This window comes from Peromyscus maniculatus, chromosome 4, assembly GCF_049852395.1.
Source record: "Peromyscus maniculatus bairdii isolate BWxNUB_F1_BW_parent chromosome 4, HU_Pman_BW_mat_3.1, whole genome shotgun sequence".
Classification (NCBI taxonomy): domain Eukaryota; kingdom Metazoa; phylum Chordata; class Mammalia; order Rodentia; family Cricetidae; genus Peromyscus; species Peromyscus maniculatus.
Genome location: NC_134855.1, coordinates 3,770,114 through 3,792,317, shown reverse-complemented (window position 1 = coordinate 3,792,317; position 22,204 = coordinate 3,770,114). Strand labels below are relative to the sequence as shown.

Genomic DNA, 22,204 nt, shown 5'->3' with positions numbered 1-22,204 from the left:
CCAGCCTGGCTTTGAACTCACAGAGATCTGCCTACTCCTGCCTCCCAAGGCATGTGCCACCATTGACTGGCTAAAAAAAATCTTTTAATGTTGTGAGTCTCTTATTTTGTTGATAATATTTTTTGTATTTTCTACTTACTCTTTTTGGGACAAGGTCTCAACATGTAACTCTGGATGCCCTGAAACTCATGTGTAGGTCAAGCTGGCCTTGAATTCAAAGATATCATAGCTTCCTGAGTGATGGGCTTAAAGGTAGTCTGTACTTAGGATCACATTTTCCATTCACTTAACTTTTTATTTCCTTTGCTTATCAGTTACCAAGAAAAGTGTGTTAAAATCTCCTGGTGTGAGTGTAGATTGAACAGTTTCCCCTTTTTAATTTTGAGGCTACCTTATGGCTATATATTTAAGCCCAGAATTGTTATATATCTTCTGATGTTATTTTGAAGTAGCCCTCATTTCTAATAGTACATTGTCTTAAAATGCTTTACTTGCCGTTAATATAATAAACCCAACTTTATTTTCATTAGTATTTTTCAGGCCTATAAAATTTTCCCTATCCATTAAACCTGTGATTTCATATATTTATAAATTTTCTTGTATATTCTATATGGTTAAGTTAAAGTCTCACTGAGAACCTTGAACTTTTAGCTAGTCATTTTGGTTCATTTCTGTTTATCCTATTTGTTGAGTATTTACATTTTAATCTTGTTTTGTACTTTTTTGTGGCTTTCTTAACTTTTTCTTCCTTTCTATTAAGTTAATCAGATTTCTTTATTCCTTTTTCATCTCTGCTGATTTGCAAGATGTGTGTGTATACCATCTGTCTTTACTTGGATAGTAAAAACTTTTTTTTTTAAACCTTTTCATAGAAATAAACTACACTTGCTAATTTTTACAAATTGAAATCACCATTGTAGCCAGGACTCCCCTTTCCCCTCAATCAAGAACTGGTGTTGGGGGGGGGGGGTCATGCCTATAATCTAGCCCTCGGGAGGCTGAAACAGACAGACAGGCATACATAGCAAGATATTGTCTCAGAAACCAGAGGCTGGGGTGTAGCTCTGTGGTGGAACACTCAAGTCCTGGATTTGAATATTTTCAGCACATCAGAAGTCCCTTTTTATCCACATCTAGTGAGTGCCACCCTCTCCCTGTGCCCCCTCCCTGGTGACTGTTACTCAGATGTCTGATGGCATGGATTGGTTTTTGTCTGTTACACTGTTCTAATATGGGGCTTTTTTTTACTGTAGTATGTATTTTGTGTCTTGCCTCTTTGTTCAACGTATAATTTTAATCCCGTGTGGATAAATCTGTCTTTTCTCTCCATCTTTTAAAATGATCTGTATGTCTTTGATTTTTTTTATTTACAATTTGTCTAGATATGGATTTGCTTCTGTTGTCCTGCTTGTAATCAGTTTTTCTGAATTGACATCTTTTTATCAGTTCCAAAACTTCTAAGCCCTTAGCTTGTTTGCTCCAAAGCAGTGGGATCTTCAAGCAGAGTGGTGACCCGACAAACCTTTGGAAAAGTTACCTTGCTGCTTGTTTGCTGGTTACTTGGGGCAAAATATTTCAATGGCCTGCATCTTAAGTTCTTATTTTCCTACCTCAGAACTATCTTGGAAATTAAATGGAAGAGCACATTTGAAATTGCAAATTAGGATGTGAAACACAGATAGTGTAGAGTCAAGTCAATAATAAACATTGCTGAATGGATTTTAATGTTTTATTAAATGTTTAGTGAATAAGCATCGTAGTCTTCATTACTCAGATACTATTTATTTCCATCTTTCTTCTCCTTTCTCACCCCCCCCCATGTAGAAATACAAGAGTATTTGTGTCATATGTACATTTCAGAATGTGTGTAAAAAACCCCTGATGGTTTAGACATGAAATCAGATTCCGTCCGTCTTCCAGCACTGTTGATTTACTAGAATAGAAGCCAGTGTGCTGTGGTGGGTAGGATTAATGTCTCTGCAGTTCATTTTGTCTAGAGCAGCCATACAATGCTGAGCATAACCTTTTCTTAGTATGCATTTGAAACTGAATTAATATATTTCCTTTCTCTCAATTAGATTTGTGGAGATTGTCTTATGAAAAGTTCATGGGCTTAAAATTAGACAGATCTGGGACCAATCTTGACTTGACCATTTCCTGACCTGTGACATTAGGCAAGTCACTTTACCTTTCTTGTCTTTCATTTTTTTCTGAAAAAATAAGGTATTAATTTACTCCTGGATTCCCTAGTATATGTAGAACACTCTTTTGGGTGTGTAAGTGACTTTGTATTATTGGAGCAGCCTTATAATACACATTTTATTTGTCCCAGTACTCAAAGATAGAGTAACTTGCACAATGTCCTAAAGCCAGCATGCACTACAGCAGGTGTAACCCAGAGTGTCTAATTATAAAGCCTTTGCTCTTGCTAATGGCTAAGGCTTTAGCACAGACCTGGGAGCTAGCCAATACTTAGTAGATGTGAGCACTTGTGTAGGGCAGGGATGTGTTTATAAACTTCTAATATTTGGCATTTTGCCCTGTACACAGTAGGCACTTAAAGAAAAAAGTCAGTGCTTATTATTTCTGTGTATGCGTCTACTCCTCTGCTCACTGTTCGCTTTTCAGCTAAAGGGAAAGGACAGCCCCAGGCCAGAGTGAACATTAACACAGCCTTGGTTGAGGACATAATCAACTTGGAAGAGGTGGATGAAGAAATGAAATCTGTGATGGAAGCACTCAAGGATAATTTCAATAAGACTCTCAACATAAGGACTGCACCAGGTTAGTGGCTAAACCGATGTTTCAGGGAGTGTTATAGTGGAAAAGAGCATGGGCCTGTCACCCTATCAGTCCCAGCTTTGGCCTGACTGACTGGTGTTTATGAGCAGTTATTTTTCTGTAACTGAGGAGTTGCCTTGTCCAATTCCTGCCGTGTGGCTTTGGGGCTGTAGAATGTGAGTGAGTTAACTGTGTCATGGTTCTGGGATAGTGCTGCATGTGTCCATTAAGCAACTGTCTCCTGTGGAGTAGCATTGTGCTTGGTCCACAGAGAACTAGCATAGCAGTGAACAAAACCTGTCATGATCAGTGCTTGTGGAATTTGGTTCTCTTGTGGATGCTATAAGCATATGTGGGTTTCTAGACTCACAGTTCTATGTCCTTTAGTTTGCTTTTTCTAGTTTGTCCTATTTGGCAGTTCTTATCTTACACTGAAAACCAAATTCTGCAGACTTGCCCACCTGAGGCCTTTCTGTGCCCGTGAGCTTGACCAGGAAGATTCCGATTCTGTTTAGGTTAATAGCTTCCTGAAAGTGGCTTTTCTAAGTGGGAAATGTCAGAACTGTCTAGGAGAACTGTTTGCAGATGTGATGGAGAAGTGGGTTGTCAGCTAATGGTGCAAGTGGGCAGGAAAAATCCAATTGCTGTTAAATTGGCCTTCTGCAAATTGTCATCATCCTATAGTTAGGCCTGGGACCCCCTCTGAAGGTGTCTGCGGGAGCTTCAGCCCCTCCCACTCATGTTTTAATTGGGGAAGTTTGTAAGGAAAATAGAAGATATTTTATGAACTTGCTTGTGAAAAGTACTCAGTTCATTCTAAAAATGATCAGAACCACGTTGAGTTCAGAGATGCGATCTGGCGTGAGACTAGAAGGCAGTTCCTGGCATTTGTTAACCTTTGTGCTGGAGTGTTTCTGCCTTTGCTGACAGTAAAGCGTGCCATTCAGTCTTTCGCAACTGTTTATTTTAAGCTTGCTTATTATTTTAGGTATGAAACTGATAAAGTGCTCTGTCTCCCCTGTGCTTTCTGCCTGTTAACATTCTGCAGCCGAAACCAGAGAGCAGCTTGAGAGAAGCCCAGGGAGAAACGTGATACTTAAAATGAGCCGGCCAGTTCCACTCTTGTTGAACTTAAGATGATGATGGGCTCGGAAGGAGGGTGGGAGTGTAATTTGTTAACTGTTAACCTCTGAGAAAATGAGGGGCAGGAGGGAGCTTGAGGGAGATTCCCACTGGGGACAGATTGCGGGGAAAGGGCTTGATGCATTATGTCGATAAGGATTGAGGAATAGGAGCCACCACAACTGCACACTGAGATGCCCATGTGGGGACTTCTGGGGCAGAGGCTCTTACAGCCAGTCAGGGAGGCTGGCCTAAGATCCTCCTTCAGCAGACCTCCCCTTAGAGTCTCCTCCTTCCTTCTTTTCCTTAGGTTAAGTTTGTGTGTGTTCTGTGTAGAATTTGAGGCTGTGAAGAAACTGGGCAAAGCAAGCCAAGCTTAGCCCGTGTCCTCTGCTAGACTGCCTCTTCTGTATCGTCTCTCTCTGCTACCTGACTGCCAGTGCTTTCCTCTTCACTCCTCTGTCTTGCGTGTGTCTCAGAAACAGCGGATTCTGTCAACGCTTGCCTGAGATGCAGGCTTGTTCTTTTCTTCTTGCTGCTTTCCCTTTGTCCTTCGTCCATCCATTTGTTTACCACAGTAGTACTGAGCACTTACTTCGTACCACTTTCTTTAATAGGTATGGACATGGAGAGGGAAGATCTAATGTCCAGGAACTTAGAACCTCATATGGAAGGGCAGACAAGTGAACCAATGTGTATAAAACCACATAACAGCAGAACAGTGAAGACAGGCTTTGGAGACGGTTGTGCCTGGACTTGGATTTAAGTTCTATTATTAAGAGCTGTTGTGATGTTGGGTAGTTCATTCTGTTTACCTCAGTTTCCTCATCTGTAAAATGATGGTGGTAATAATCACCTTATAAGATAATAAAAGCAAGTAATATTAAAAAGCATTAGCACTGGAGCTTTGCTTATAGAACATAGTAACTTAAGCTGCTGCCATTATTGTTGAAGCATCCTTAGGATGCTTGAGGGTTCGTAAGAGTCAGACAAGGCTCCTGAGATTAGACACCACTACAGTGAGACTTTAAAGAGGGAACATGAGTTACCCAGTAAAGAAGTATATTCTCACATAGTAGACTACATAGTGAGTTGCAGGCCAGCCAAAGCTACACAGTGAAACCTGTTTTAAAATAAAATAAAATAAAAAGCATTGAGGAAAAAATAAGTTATATACTAGAATTTTACAGGGATTGTCCTACCTCATCTTACCAAATACTAGGATTATGAGAATGAGTCAGTAGACCCAGCTTCAAATAGGATTTATTCAAGGAATGTTGAGAAAAATTATAAATGAATCTAAAATATTATGATAAGTGATTATAGTTATTTTGTTTTGTTTGTTTTTTGTTTTTTGAGACAGAGTTTCTCTGTGTAGCCCTGGCTGTCCTGGAACTCACTCTGTAGACCAGGCTGGCCTTGAACTCAGAGATCTGCCTGCCTCTGCTTTGTAATTCTTAAAGTAGACATCTATACTTTCTTAGTTAAGTTTATTCTTGTTTTTAAGCTATGGTGAATTAAATAACTTTTATAATTTCAAGAAAAGAGAAGTTTATTCCTAATAGAAGGGAAATTACATGCAAGGATATTCGTTTGATTAAAATACAAAAATTCTAAAAAAATAGTAACAGCACTAATGGGTTGTAGCTATAAATGCTTTTTAATATACTTTTGAGTCTAATCCTCCTAAAAGCCTGTTAAGTATAGTTTTGGTCTCATTTAAAGATCAAGAAGTAGAGGCCCAGAAGGTGCTTAGACTCTGGAAGCAGTGAGTTGGTATTTGAATGATTTTAAAATCAAGGCGACTTTTTATCATTATACTCCTATACTTTCTGTAGGTTAAAGCCAGTGGTGTCCACAACTGTCTGTCATGACACTGAATCTGGTTGAGTACTTCAAATCAGATCTTTGGACCATCTTACAGCGTATTGCCAGAATAGTTTCAGTTTATTTGAAAGATACGTGAGCCATCCATGAGTGGTTTCTACTGTGAGTGACAAGGGTTTTCTGCTAGTTTCATTTGTATAGGAAATCAGGGATTTAGAAGAATTTCCCATTGAGAATTGTGGGCTTATTTATCTTTTTTGACTTCGGAAAAAATTGCCTAGGATTTTATAGGTGTGGAAAAAGATCCAGGATAACAGTGATACAAACACACACACACACACACACACACACACACACAATGTGTACTTGCTTCTGAAAGGTGGGTCCCCAGTACCAAAGGCAAGGGTGACATAAGGAAATTGTTCTAAACTGGCTGTGTGCTAGAATTGTGTGGTGAATTAAAAACATTACAGCAGAATCAGGATCTCTGGGGGGTGCAAGAGTACAGGCTGAAGCCCTGATGATTCTGTGCTCAGATCTGTGTAGAGAAGGGAAGAACTTTGTCTGAAATCAGACTTGAGCACACTTGAGTTTGACTTAGGGCTCTTGATTGTTTTTCGCTTGTTAACTCTGATCTTGGTCCATTTATCTTCCTCAAGTCTCATTTTCTCCTCTGAAGTGATGGTAATAGTCACAGCATTACAGGGTGGGATGGTGGTAAGAACTAAGGGGCAGGAGGAGGTGACTTGTCAGTGCTTATTCTTTGGTATGTTATGTAGTTGGCCATTTTTGTTTAGCTGTAGTCATCACATAATTTAAAAAAAGCAGCTACTTTTTTTTAAAGCTGAGTTGGAAACCAAGGCACACAGAGAGAGGCAAGTGATGTCTTTCTTAGTGGTTTTCTAGCTAGTGAGTGGTAGAGTTACTGAAAGGAGGTCAGTGCTTTTCAGTGTCAGCTCTGTGCTGGATAGTTTATTCTACCAACTTCACACAGCTAAAGTTATCTGAGAGGGGAGCCTCAATTGAGAAGATGCCTCCACAAGATCAGGATGTAGGCAAGCCTGTGGGCATTTTTTAAATTAGTGATTGATGGGGGAGGGCCCATCCCATTGTGGGCAATCCCATTCCTGGGCTGGTGGTCCTGGGTTCTATAAGAAAGCAAGCCAGTAAGCAGCACCCTCCATGGCCTCTGCACCAGCTCCTGCCTCCAGGTTCCTACCCTGCTTGAGTTCCTGTCCTGGCTTCCTTCAGATGATCTGTCCTGTATCACAGGGAAGGCTTTAAATCCAGGTAGACCAGAATGGTTACTTATCCTGGTTCTAGCAAGGAATTCCAATGTGGCTCATTGCATACTCTATCCACTGCCTGAAACTGCTCCTATGAACAGCTTTGCCACTTTGGTAAGGGAGTCCTGTATGCTTTTTGAATCAGAATTAGATTAAGAGGTACGGGCTTCTAAGGTCTTTTAGAATTCTAAACCTTACTGTTTTTTCTTTAGGATCCCTTGATCATATTACTGTGGTAACTGCTGATGGGAAGCTTGCTCTAAATCACATTGGCCAGATCTCCCTGAAGTCACCGCAGTTGATTTTGGTGAATATGGCCAGTTTCCCAGAGGTAAGGTGTTTTATTGAATTGGTCTGTCTTCAGTTTCTTTTGGATAACAGAGGTTTAATCAGGTCAGAAAGGAAATGGTCCCTTTAGTTTGGAAAGAAATTTATTAAAGAAAATATAGGACAAGAAAAGTCTCTTATGTCTAAATTTTTCTTAATGATTTTATCTTTATTTAATTTACATTGGTATTTTTGCCTGCATGTATGTCTGTATGATGGCGTCAGATCTGGAACTAGAGTTACAGACAGTTGTGAGCTGCTATGTGGGTGCTGGGAATTGAACCGGGGTCCCTTGGAAGAGCAGCCAGTGCTCTAAATCACTGAACCATCTCTCCAGCCCCTCTCTTAATTTTTTATCTGTTAAATTCAAATGTATAGTGTGACCAAGTAAGTGATTTGAAAAACAATAATGGAGAGGAAGTGATTGGCTTTGGGGCAGTATAAGGGTTTGGTAACCTGGGTCTCAGTTACTTTTTTATTGCCATGATAAAACACCATGACCAGGGCAACTTATAAAAGAAAGCATTTAATTTAATTATCTGTGATCATGATAGAGGGGAGCATGGCAGCAGGTATGCATGGAACTGGAGCATGGTGAAGAATGGTAAGAATTTTTGAAACCTCAAAACTGACCCCCAGTGATGCACCTCCTCCAACAAGGCCACACATCCTAATCCTTCCCAAACAGTTCCACCAAACGGAGACCAAGCATTCAAATATGTGAGCCTTAGGGGGACATTCTCATTCAAACCAGCATACCTGGAAACCATGTGGCCTATCTCTGGGGCACCTCTGCCTAGTTCTTGCTGATAATTGCCAGGCAGAAATATAGGCCTGGTACTAATATTAACAGATGCTCCAGTTTTTATTTCCAAAAGAAACCAGTAACCACGAATTTTGTACAAAGTATTTTTGCTCTCTAAATGTTTTGGCCTAATTTACTTTTCTCCTTTTAAAATGCGGACATCCTGGAGGGCTGGCATGTGTCTGTTATCTCAGATCTTGGGAGGCACAGGCAGTAAAATCAGGAATTCAAAGCTATCCTAGGCTACACGAGACAGCCTCAAAACAAACAAAAAAACCTTGAGACAAATAAAACATTTTAATGGGCCAGATATGTCCTGAGGGCCACCATTTTGTGACTTCTGTATTAGAATTTGGAGAAGAACCTCCAGGAACTCACCTTCCTCTAGACTAGACAGAACAACATAAGCAGTGCTGGCGTTAGAGACTGGAAGGTGAGTTCCATTTAACCTTGAGGCTGTATGGTTTTAACTGTAGTTGAGAAACCTAGAGAACCTGAACTCCAGTCCTCTCTCTGCCTTGTCATTTGGCAAGTTACTTCCTCGCTGGCCTCCATTCCCTCACTTGTTCTGGTCTCTGTCTCAGTAGTTTTGTGACTGGCAGGCTGTGTTTTGGATTTGATGAACCAACTTACCAGTAGGAGCAGAAGAAACCATTTCCAGTCAGAAGCCTCCTGTGACTGATAGGCCAGGCCTACTTCTAGAGTTGTTGCTCACCCACTGCCCTTGTTGGTTCTGCACAGTGAACTTTAATGTTTCAAGTATGTATTGGGTTGTATTATTCTCAGAATCTTTACTGTGGACAAGAAGGCTTTGGGTGATCTGGCTCAGCCTGCTTCCAGTCTCTGCAGTCCTGTGGTACTGTCTTCCTGGTACTCTGCTCTACTTAAGACTGGCCTTGAAATGAATCATGACTTTTGTACCCTCTGGGTCTTTTTAGGTACTGCTCCTGTGGCTGGAACATTTTCAGCTGGCTGTTTGCTATTCATGTTTTGAATTACAATGTAGATGTCACTTTTTCACTAGATTGTAAGCTTGTAGTAGAAGTGTCATATATAACTGATTCATTGTGTTCACATCAAACAGTGCTAGGCACATGGAATTCCTCCATACATTGTCCTTCAATTGGTGGATATGTGTTATTAGGTGTATGGAAGGGAAGCACTCACTCATGATGTCACTGAGGAGTGTAGAAACGGATGAAAAGGAACTGTCAACTCTTTCCCTGCTGTCCCTCTGAAACCCTGAGGCCTCTCTGCCATGTTCATCTAATCCTGTAGGCACTGTAGGCCAATTTAGGGACTAGCCTCCTAATTACACAGCTTGAAGACCTCATCAGGCAGATTGCTTTTCAGAGCCAACCACTTCTGTTATTAAGTAGCAAATGGTATTCACAGAAGTAGCACCTGATTGGCCACCAGAGCATCTCTTAGGAGGCAAGAGGAGGTATTAACTGCTTAATTTTTTCTTAGGAAGTTGGAGTATATTTTCATCTTTCAACTAAAGTATCTTTGCCATTTCTCTAGTGTGCAATTCCTTGGGTTTTGGGAAAAGCTTAACCAGCATGTTGTGAGTAGAGGGCTCCTGTAGAGGCCCAGGGAGGAAGGGTGAGTTACGCAGTCTTCTGAATTTCTTTATCTCTTCTGCTGTGTACGTTAAACAAACAGCTCTAGCTAAACATGTCCTTCCTCCAGCTTTAAAAGCTGCCTATAAGTACTGAGGTTTGTAGCTTCAAAATGCTGAGCTAATCCTCCTTGTGTTTATAGAATTCCTTTCTATTTCATGTGCAATTGACTTTCCTTCCAAATCTGAACATTTCTGTGTCATGCTGTTGGGACACAGTACATGTATAATCTTTCAAACACGTTGAAGGCAAAAACTGTGTTGCATTTGTTGAGCATATATTCTGCTTGATAATGGTGCACAGAGTTGCCCTCTTCCCTAAACATGCCTGAAGCTACAGTTAATGATGGGAAAGAAGAGAAGTGAATGAAAACTTAGCATCATTTGAACAAAGCAAACAACAGCAACAACAATACACCAGCAGACTCCATAATTTGTCTGTGGATGGGAAAGAACTGATGTGCACCAAATCTCTGCCATGTTGGCAGTTACTTTCTTACAGCTTCTTCCACACCATCAACAGTGAAAATCAACACTAGTGTTCTGTTTTGTAGATGAGGCAGTAGAATCAGAGAAGGGAAATACCTCCCCTCACTTCACACTGCTGTTGAACATGGCTCTGCTTGATGTGGAGGCTTGTACTCCTTTCACTGTCCTCCATTAACTCACCAGTGTCTTTTGTGTCTTCCACTTGAGGAGTTTCTATGTGGAGGGTTGGGAACTCATTGGTGAGAAGAGATACTAGAGGTCTGTTTTTGTGTGCCTTTTATTCTAGAGACTCACTGAGGTATAAAGAAATGTAAGGCCAGTAATTGATAAGGTACTAACAGTTGACTCTGAATTCTCAAGAATATGTTTACCTATGTACAGACATGTTGCCATCCCTTGTCCATTATTGTGGATTAGCTTAAGAATAACAAGGGCAGGCATTGCTAGTTGATAGTGGAACTTTTATCTGCTGGTCTCCAAATGGGGTCAGTGATCTTTTTCAATACACAGTATTCCAGCAGCCATAACCAGTCAGTCAGTATTGAGAGCAGAGTAACCAGTCTGCCTTGTGATGCCGGTGAGTGTCCCCCTCCAGTGATGGAGTAAAGGCGAAAAATAAGGGATGGTATTGTATATCTGTGTGTGCCTTTTTTGTTTGACCCATGAATAGTTTAAACATACTGTTAGGGAAATTATTATAATCATATTAATAACTATATTATAAATAAATGTTATAATCATAATAAATGATTTTGTGTCAAACGAAAATATACATACCTAGAAAAATTAGAAGACTTACTTTCGGTAAGTTTCTTTATGGGAAATCTCAGCTAACATTTTCCCTGAATATGAAGACATACAAAAACTAAATGTAAAATAAGGTTTTGAAATAAAGTCAAGAAATGCATTTTCTAATAGGTTTAAATAGGATTACTAATAGTAGTCATTCAAGCTTTTACTGCACACTTGCTTAGCACTTCACTGGAGCTGTGCCTTCCACTGTGAAGGTGCAAATAGTGAGACATACTCCTGCCTAGCTTGATGTTGGTAGCGAGTACTCTTGTACTTATTTTATGTGCATTAGTGTTTTGCCATGGGTTTTGGGTCCCCTGGAGCTGGCGTTACAGACAGTTTTGAGCTGCCATGTGGGTGCTGGGAACTGAACTCAGGTTCTCTGGAAAAGCAGTCAGTGCTCTTAGCTACTGAGCCATCTCTCCAGCCCGGTAGTGAGTACTCTTGTACCTACAGGGGAAGGCTGCATGAACTACTTGGACCAGACTGAAAAGGAGTTTGGTGATAGTAGGGTGTGGTGGCTTGAATAGGTATAGCCCCCAAAGACTCATGTATTTTGAATGCTTGATCCTTAGGGAGTGGCACTTTTAGGAGGCGTGGCCTTGTTGGAGTAGGTGTGGCCTTTTTGAAGGAAGTGTGTCACTCTGGAGGCAGGCTTTGAGGTCTCATATGCTCAAGCTAGGCCTAGTGTGACAGTCTCCTTCTGCTGCCTGTGGATTAAGATTTAGAACTCTCAGCTCCTTATGTCTACCTGCATGCTGTAGTGCTTCTCACCATGATGATAATGGACTGAACCTCTGACGCTGTAAGCCAACCTCAAGTAATTGGTTTCCTTTATGAGAGTTGTCATGGTCATGGTGTGTCTTCACAGCACTGAGACATAGGGTGTCAGAGCAGTGTTTCCTTGGTTATGGAGCGAGAAGCTATGGAAGGTTGGGGGATGGGAGATAAAGCTTCCTCTTTAAAGCGAGGGCTCGCCCTTTGCTTTTAACTCTATGAATGGTTTTATGAAGGGTGGTCATTCTCTGCAGAGAGAGATTTACTTTATTTCTTTGCCTACTGTTTGTTTTTACTTTATGTGTATGAGTGTGTCGTCTGCTTATGTGTGCACCGTGTGCATGCAGTACTCACAGGGACTAGAAAATGGTATTGGGTCTCCCAGAATTGGAGTTACAGGTGGTTGTGAGCTGCTGAGAACCAAACTTGGGTACTCTGTAAAAGCAGCAAATGCTCTTAACTGCTGAGCCATCTCTCCAGCTCAATCGACACACACACACACACACACACACGTTGTTCATTTCTTTATGTAGTAATTACTGAATACATTGAGTTGAGGATCTGTTAAAAAGAATAAAGACAAAGTCACATTAGACTAAATGCAGCTCAGCCTCTCCTTACCCCTGAGAGTAACTGAAGTTTGATAGGTTGTCTCTTTATTGCATCTTTCTTGGGCTGTCTATTCTAAAGGATGTGAATATACCCTGTAGACCTGTTGTTCATAATAAATAGGTGGTGCTTGGTTATGTCAGAGACCCCTTTCTAACACTGAGAGCCTATGGTCTGAGGCACCATTTAAAACACTTACTGTAAATACTTATATTCTGTACACACTTAGGTTCTACACATCTGTATGTAGATGTTCTGGTTTGTCGTTTTGACTTCATACAGGTGTAGAATTAAGGCCATTTAAAGATGGAATGAGTAAGTTTTTAGATACCTCTGCTAAAACAGTAACAGTGAAATGCTTGGAAAAGTAAAATAGGTGTGTACCACCCTCCATGCCTTTCAGACGTGAAGCTGGAGGAACTCAAGGACAGGACTTGGCCTTTGAGTTCAGATGGCAAGGATCAGCTCTGGAACATGTCAGAAGCCTTGTTCTTGTGAGTCCATGTCTTCCACCCCCTTCCTGTTGCCTTTAGGATTGATATAAGGTGCAGTCAGCATATTGTTAAAGTATGAGGTTGGACATTTAGGAAATCTGTTTACCAGTGAGTGAGCCTGTAAGCGAAGTTCCTGAAGGATGTTAGGAGGACAGCAGTGTGTCAGTATAATCTTTACATTAACTCCGCCATTAATTTGAGGACTTTACACATTTTCAATACATGGATATGGTTTGTTCATACGATAGCTGCTCTTGATTGGATGTTAACTGTGTGCTAGGCACTGAGTTGGATACATTGCTTTCATTATCTCATTGTTTTTGTGATGTTTAGGTACCATATCATCTCAGATTATGAATGTTCAGATTTATTGCTCAGGGTATGTGGTCCCAAAGCTGGATTTAAACTGAAGTTTTTATGATTCCAAAACCCATGCTTTTCTCCTATCACTCCGCCTTTGCTGTGGTGCACACCAGTGGAGGTTTACTGCTTATTCCAAAGCATGAGTGAGTTTGGTATGAGTGTAGATGCGAATGAGTTAAATTTATTTACTCATTCCAAACTGGCACTGGTATATTTTGAGTGTAAAATGTCAACTGGAATTTTTAACGTATGAAATCTTTCATCTGTCTTTACACCAATCTTTGCACAGACCAGCCCTCCTCCCTTGAGGATTTATTGTGGTTTTGATCTGTGTTGCCTCAAACCATTGAAATCTTTTCAAAGAAGCAGAGCTGTTTTCTTTTTCTTTTTTCTTCCCTTTCTTTTTTTCCTTCCGCAGTACACTGGTACCAGGAGTGGACATGGCTTGCTATTCAGCTTGATCAAAGCACTCTACACCAGTGTAACTTCCTGATCTTACTGGTAACAGAACTAAATGTTTCCATGTTCTGCCAAGATGGGTTGCCAGTTATCGACAGAGGGCTTGCATCTGGTAATAATTATTTACTAATTCTGTTTACCTTTTGATCTGGTTTTCAGTGTACAGCTGCAGCTATCAAGGCTATAAGAGAAAGTGGAATGAATCTGAACCCAGAAGTGGAAGGGACACTAATTCGGGTACCTATTCCTAAGTAAGTTTGGCTGAAATCCATGTTTTTCAATGACGCGGGATGGTTATCTTTGGATGGAAACTAGTAGTACCTTGAGACATTCTTGGGCCAATGGTGTGGCTCCCTTACCTGTATCTTTCATCCTGGCTATGCTATGAGATCAGTTTGCTGATGCAGACTTGTGTACTAGATGCTGGTCGACAGCAGTAAGTTTGTAGAACACCTTGTCCTCACATATTCTGCTTGGCAAGTTAGGACAACTTAGCACACCAAGTCATTGCAGGTCAAATGAAATAAATTCTAGGAGGGAAGAAAAGCCACCAGTATTCAAGAGGGAGTGATTGACGGGCGTGATAGTGGGAAGGGCAGCTTTATCGTGGGGATGTCGTTTAAGGAGTTAACGTTTCTGCTGAGAGAAGATGATGAGGCGGAATCATCAGCCTGGAGGAACCACTCCAAGAAGGGTGAGTGGCAAGCACAAAGGCTTCAGCTCAGCAAGCAGCTTGACACTTGTCAGCTCTGACCCCACGTCCCCTGTCGGGATTTTTACATTCCTCTTTGGTAATTGAAGAATTAAAGGCATAAGTCCCGAGTAGTGGTTTTTGTTATGTTTTTAATGGATTTTTAAGTGAATTAGAATAGATCTTTGTTCCTAAATTTAGAAAGAGAAGACAGGGCTCATGAGATGGCTCAGTGGGTAAAATCCTTGCCCTAGAAGCCTGACAATGCGTTTGATCCCCGAAGCCCATATACCGGTGAAAAGAGAGAACTGTGCCTCTACACAGTTATCCCCTGGCCTCCACACATGGGCCGTGGCAGCAACTCCCAATAATAAGCTACATTTTTTTAAAAAGAAAAGATAATACTTGGGAAGTAGAGTCAGAAGGATCACAACTTCAAGGGCCAGCCTGGCCTACACACCGAAACTCTTCCTCAAAATAAAGAACCCACAAGATGGTGACATGTTTGAGTAAAAGAAAAGCAGCTGGTGTGCTGAAGCTCAAGAAGGCAGTGAGAGCAAGGGCTGGACTAGTACTTGTAGCACGAATCTTAGTCTTATTAATAAAAACAAACCTGGAGCCAGGAATTGGGGTGAATGCTGGAAGATCAAAGAAGCAGAACAAGCCACAGCTACCTCACCTCGCCAATTCCTCAGCTGGTCCTGTTTCCTCAAACTGGATGCCTCTCAGCTGAACTGCTGCTCAGAAGCCTAAAAGCTTAACCAGCTCTAGTTCCTCGTCCTCACGCCTTAAATACCTTTCTGCTTTCTGCTATCACTTCCTGGGATTAAAGGTGTCACCATGCCAGGCTGTTTCCATTGTGGCCTTGAACTCACAGAGATCCAGATGGATTTCAGCCTCTGGAATGCTAGGATTAAAGAGATGTGTGCCACCATTTTCTGGCCTCTATATCTAGTGGCTGTTCTGTTCTCTGACCCCAGATAAGTTTATTAGGGTGTACAATATTTTGGGGAACACAGTACCACCTCAAGTACTGATGGTGGAGGCTTCACGGCCATGAGAGGAACTGGGATTTCTTCTAATGGTAACGAGACAGGGACTTTGGAGTGTCTCTGATTAACGAGAAATTTAGGGGACGAAGTGGACATATAAAGAGCAGTAGAGTCATGGCATCCAAGTGAGACATGACCCGTGGTTACACAGCAGAACTAAGCCCCGTTCCTACACAGTGCCCCACACTGGGTCACTTCGTCTGGCCATTCAACAAATATTTATTAAATACTAACTGTAGGCCAGGTCCTTTCCTAATTATTGGGGTACAGCAGTAAACAAAGCAACAAAACTCCTTGTTCCTCTGGAACTCATCTGATAGTTGAGCAGATATAATAAGCTCTGGTAATGGTAAGGCAAAGAGCTGGAGGAGGGCTGGCAGGGTGGCTCAGCAGGTAAGAGCACTTACTGCTCTTGCAGAGGACCAGACTTCAGTGTCTGGCACCTACATTAGGCAGCTTACAACTGTTTATCCCTAGTTCCGAGAGATCTGATATGCCCTCTGGCATTGTCTCAGTTACTATTGCTGTAACAAAGCACCATGACTAAGGCAGTCTCTACATGGGCGGATGGTTCCAGAGAGGCAGGGACCTGTTCCGTTGTGGCAGGAGCATGGTGGCACTGGATAGCAGGTGAGCGCTCACAAGCAGGAATCAGAGTGTAGAGTAGGGTGGCAGAGCCTTTTGTGTAACCTCAAAAACAACCCACACCTCCTCTAACAAGGCCACACCTCTGAATCCTTCCACTGTCCCACCAACCAGGGACCAAATGTGCACAGCATGAGGACCATTCTCATTCAGACTGCCACAGGCCTGTGAGCATATGCCACATGAACTAACTCATGCAGACAGTCACACATACAGAGAATTTTTAAAAAATCTTCTTTATAAAAGTAGAAATTTGGGGGCTTTATGGAAGCAAGCTTCAGGAAGGAAGGGACATTCAAACGATGTAAGCACATGAATGACATCTTCCAGTAACGAGAGGAAATAGAATGGCTGGGGTTCCTTCTGTGTCACCTGTCCTCCCGTGCTTCTTTGTAGGAATTGCTTCACTTGTTATATGACCCTTTTAACGTCATTTTTCCAATGAGGAAAGTTTAGGCTCTAAGAGGTAAACTAGTGCTGCCCATGTTTCCTTGGTTACAAAGTATCATAGCATCAAGATTTTTTTTTTCATGATGAAGTCTTACTACATAGCTAGGTTTTTGAGATCATCCTGCCTCAGCCTTCAGAGTACTGTGAGTGCAGATGTGCACCACCACACTCAGCTGTGAGAACCAGCCATAACACTGAGGAAAGGAAGACCTTCCTCGACTGAACTTTTATGTGCTGTATGGCCAGGGAAATGGCTGTGTTCTTGATACTGTATAAAACTAAATTAACACTCTGCTCTGAAATCTTGTGAACTGGACATAACCTTGTGTTGAACGCCATAAGGACTTGGGTTCAAGTTCAGTACATGTTTGCTTGGGAAGTATCTTCTGAGCATGTATGTATACTGGGCTCTGCTAGGGACACAGAGACCTTATGTTTGCTCCTAGGACATTTGTCAGGCTCCTTGTTTGTATTACCTCCAGCTTACTGGGAAAACTACTGCGACCCACAATACAAACAAAAAGCCCTGAAGCCCTGAGAAATAGAGATCGCCCATGATCACATGACCAGTATTGGCTGGCAGGATTTGAGAATCATGAGTTTTTCTGTTATTTTCTGTTCAGATGAATAATTCTGGAAAGTGCTGAAAGTAATTATGACTATCAGAAGCAAGATTTACAAATGGAGGGCCTGGAGAGGTGACTCGGCAGCTAGGAGTGCTTTCTGTTCTTCCAGAGGACCCAGGTTCAGTTCCTAGCACCTTCTCAGACATCTTACAACTGCCTGACCCCCTCTTCTCACCTCATTGAGTACCCACACATTTGGCATATGACTACAGAATAAACACACATACGTGTAAGTAAAAATAAAAGAAACTTAAAAATTGTTTTTACATAGTAAAAGAGGACTAGGTTGTAGGCAGCATCTTCATTCTTTGGTTCGTAATCTCCTGTCCGTAGTCTTGCAGGCCACTTCACGTTTCTTTGTCTTCCTCATGGACCAGATCAAAGGGCTGTGCTCAGTCTGCAGGTCCCTTTGCAGTCCCCTCATTTTGCAACACTGTGAGCTTGTGCTGCTGATGTACACTGTTGACTTGGGTTCTTTCAGAGCAGCCCGAAGGCTTGTCAGATTTTCATTTGAAAGCTCGGATCGACACAACACACATCTCTGCAACCCCACTGGAGTTAACAGTTGCCCTTGGTGTGTCGCATGTGAGTTTGAAGGGTCGGTGTGTTTAACTTGTGTTTTCAAAGATGTGGGGTTCGTTACATTAGTTTTTACATTATTTTATCTTGGCTAATGGATGTAATCCAAGAGAAAGTTGACAGACCAAAACCCTCTGCTCCTGCAAACCTCATTTTTTATATACTTTCTTCTCCTTGACAAGGTGGTAGGGTCATGAGGCCCCTTACTGAATTATGCGTTTGGTAGTTTTCCAGATAAAAAATGAACAGTCTGTTCTTTATTATGGAGGCTGTGTCATGTGAGGGGATAAAAGTTTATTTTAAAGTAAAAGGACCAGAGTTTTCATTAGGTTTTGTCAGTGACTCCCATGTGGCTCCAGCAGACTGTTGTGTTTAAGTTTATTATTTGTAAAGCAGGTGAAAGAGTATACAACGATAGAGATTTCATGAGATGAAGAGAGACAATAAATAGCGGGATCTCTTTAAAGAAACCACATACACTGTTACTTCTGTAAACAGTAAATAATAAGGAGCGAAGAAGTGGGTACCACTCTGCCAGGAGCTTCCAAGTGCCTGATACACAGGGAAGCAGAAGAGCGCAGTGGTTAGAGTTAAACCCCGCCACCACATATATACTGAATTGGGATCCAGCTCTTCTTTTTGACTGAATGACAGTAGCAGCTCTTTCACCTCTGAATCTTGGAAAGTTCATCTGTAAAATTAAATTCATGGGAATTATGTATGTGGTCATTGGGAGATAATGTGATAATGTACTTGGAGCTATTGATGCAGGGTCAAACCCACTTGATGGTATCAAACGCTGCTGTCTCCTTCATTCCCTTTCACAAGCAGGTCAGGGCATCATCCCCTCTAGGGATAAGGACAGAGTCAAAGGCTGTAGCTCTGGCTCTGGGTATCACAGCAAGTCATTGGCAGACACACACACACACACACACACACACACACACACACACACACACACACACACACACACACACCCCAAGGCAAGTTTGGGAAATACAAGAGAATAAGAAGAAGAGCTCTGGCTCTGGGTATCACAGCAAGTCATTGGCAGACACACACACACACACACACACACACACACACACACACACACACACACACACACACACCCCAAGGCAAGTTTGGGAAATACAAGAGAATAAGAAGAAGAAATCTCTAAGATCCGTTTCTGTTTATGAAATTGCAAGTTTAGTTATAGGGAAATTTGTCTTTTCTGGCCATTTGTGACTCTTGTACCTCAGGATCATCTGCATGTTTGCCTTTGCCCTGACTCTGGTTGTCCAACTATAATTCTCTGCAGCTGCTCTGAGCTTCTACCTCACTGCTGTGAGTCTTAGTTCTTTGAAAATGAGTTTACTGAGCTCATAATTCTCTGTTCTGTGAGAAGGAAGGAGAAGGTAAGTCCCTTGGAGGAGGTCAGGCCAAAAGCAGAGCAGTCCTTTTCTGTTTTTGTTGTCGATTGGAGATCAGCTCTGTGGCCAGGGTTGTTTGGTTTGTTTTGAAACAGTGTCTCACTATGTAGCATCAGCTACATAGTGTAGACCAGGCTGGTCTCCATCTCCTGACTCTGCCTGACTCTGCCTCTTGAGTGCTGGGATTAAAGGTGTGCACCAATTATACTTGGTGGCTGTAGGAAAATACCATATTGTTTTTCAGAAAATAGCTTTGGTACTGTTTTCTCCCCGAATGAAGCAGTGTGTCCATGTTTTCTATGAAGATTTCTTATTCTTATCAAGAAAAGGTCTCATGTAGCTAACCCCACACTTGGTAGCTAAAACAACTCTGAATGTTTGATCCTACGTGCACTACCTGGTTTATTCCATATTCTTTTGTTTTGTTTTTGAGACAGGGTGTCTCTGTGTAGCTCCAGCTGTCCTGAACTCACTCTGTAGACCAGGCTGGCCTTGAACTCATAGAGATCTGCCTTCCTCTATCTCTTAAGTGCAAGGATTAAAGGCTGGCACCACCACCACCTGCTTCCTTATTCTTAAAGGTTCAGTGCTTGTATTTTAATGTATTTAGCATTAACTAGTTTCCAAATTCCAGATATCTTGTTTTAAATTGTTTTTCTTTTGGTAGCTTTTTAAAACAGATTTGTTCAGTTTAGTTTAGTCATGAGAGTGTTTTGCCTATATATATACATGTGTACAGCATGTGTCACTGGTGCCCATTGAGATCAGAAGAGGGTGTCAGATTCCCCTGGAACTGGAGTTATGGTGGCTATGAGCCACCATATGGACAGTGATTAGCCTTCCTGAGTCCCCTGCAAGAGTGACCAGTGTTTTTAACTGCTGGGCCGTTTCTCCAGCCTCTTAACTGTGTTTTAGTTCCTGTAAATTTTACAACTTTACTCCAGGTCCTGCTGAGAGCAGAGAGGTAGGGAAGTTGGGGATGGGGAAAGAAGTGAATGTGGAGTGTGGGGCCTGGCATTGCTCTTGCTGCTTGATTGTGTATTTGCAGCATCACTGCAGTGCCCAGTTGCTTAGAGATGTGGGTGTTTCAGGGCCATCTGCAGCTTACCTGGGTGACCCCTCCATTGTTCCACAGAACCAAACCTGCTGTTGTCCTTGGAGAAACCTCTCTAGTATTTGATGCCTCCTCTGGCTCACTGCACGGAAGGTGACGATGTGTGCTCTTTGTTTGCATCATTTCATTCTGCTCTTCCCTGTTCTTATGCATAAGCACTGTAAACCTTCGAGAGTTTGTTCAGGTTCATTAGCTAGGACAAGCAGAATTAAAAAGGATCCAGATTTGGGGCAATTTCACATCAGATTTATATTCTTGCATCTGTATACTTTTAAGGGTGCCTTCTATTTTACATTTGCTTGTTTTCATAGTAAAGGGTCCAGTGATCGCTATTTTAAAATTTAATTATATAATCATCTTAGTTACTGTTTTATTGCTATGAAGAGATAGCATAAGCAAGGCAACTTATAAAAGAAAGCATTTAATTGGGGGGCTTGCTTACAGTTTCAGAAGTTTGATCATCATGGTGGGGAACATGGCAGCAGGCAGGCATGATCAATGGAGCAGTAGCTGATAGCTACATCTTGATCTGCAGGCAGAAAGAGACTGGGCCTAGTGTGGGCTTTTGAAATCTAAAAGCCCACTCCCAGTGACACACCTACTCCAGCATGGCCACGCCTCCTAATCCTTCCGAAAGAGTCCACTAACTAGGGTCAAAACACTCAAGCCTGTGAGCCTGTGGGAGCCATTCTTCTTCACCATAATAATACAAACTATGTAGAATAAACTATTTCTAGGGCTTGGAGAGATGGATAGTTAAAAGCATTTTCTGTTCTTGCAGAGGACCCAGATTGAGCTCCCAGCACCCACATGGTAGCTAACAACTCTCTGCAACTCCAGTTTTAAGAGATCCAATGTACTATTATGGTCTCTGTGGACATCAAGCATGGGCATACATGCAAGAAAAACACTCATATCCATAAAATAAAAGTAAATCAATCTTAAAAAAACAAGTATACCAAGATTTTCAAAGCTCAAATCAAGAGACACAATCTGACAGTGGGTTTATATGCAGTGCTTTAGTTGGGCAGTCTGGAGTATAATACTTCAGAAACTATTTAACTCTAGAGGTATAACTCAAGTTTAGTAAGATGAACACATTTTATGTGTATATGCCGGGTCTGGTGGTCCATACCTTTAATCACAGCATTCAGGAGGCATAGGCAGACAGATCTCTGTGAATTCAAGGGTAGCCTGATCTACATAGTGATCTTCAGGCTAGCCAGAGCTACATAGTGAGACCCTGTCTTAAAAATAAGTAAATAAATAAAAATCAAGTGTACACAATGGTAAGTTCATCTAAAAAAAAAGTCAAATGTACATGATGGTGAGTTTAGACAAATGTATATGTCCCTGTAACTACCATTCCATTCAAGATATAGAGTAGATTTTATTTCCCATCTCCCTCTTGGCAGGTCACCTCCCACCCATCGCTGTCTCCTCCTTCTCTGATACCAGACAGCCACCATCTACTTTTATAAGAGTGTGGAAGGGTTTGGTTTTTTGGTTTTGGGTTTTAGCTGCCCCCGTCACCCCCCATAAATAGAAAGTGTGTCCTGGACATTCATTAACTTAATCAAAAGGTATTTGCTGAGTATGTTCTATATGCAAGCATAGTTGTAGACACTGAGGGTAAAGTAGACAGCAGGCTAGACAAAGCCATACACCATACATATGAGGAGATGGTCAGTAACTCATACAGAAGGAGAGAAGGGCGCTATGAAGGAAAATGATTTGTTCTCTCTCCTGCATAAAAGTGAGGCAGTGAAGGAACAGGACGCCATGCATGGATCTAATGAGGTTGGTGATTCAGTGTTGAGGACATTCATGGCTGTCTTCAGAGAAGACAGCAGAGAACTGAAGCTCGTGGGAGGGCAAAG

General features: G+C 41.7%; 1 protein-coding gene across 5 annotated transcripts in view; it reads left to right on the top strand.

Moving 5' to 3' along the window:
- The window catches only part of Mrrf (mitochondrial ribosome recycling factor), a 60,061-nt gene that overhangs the window by 9,073 nt on the left and 28,784 nt on the right, over positions 1-22,204 (top strand). For 3 of the 5 annotated variants that reach the window (XM_015988761.3, XM_006995281.4, XM_042274776.2), the window contains exons 3-5: positions 2,629-2,784; positions 7,229-7,347; positions 13,912-14,003. In XM_015988761.3, coding sequence (XP_015844247.1) covers positions 2,629-2,784; positions 7,229-7,347; positions 13,912-14,003 — 367 coding nt within the window. Of the gene's footprint in view, positions 1-2,078; positions 2,175-2,628; positions 2,785-7,228; positions 7,348-13,911; positions 14,004-22,204 lie in introns of all 5 variants that reach the window. The other 2 variants (XM_042274778.2, XM_042274777.2) reach the window with 2 other exon arrangements.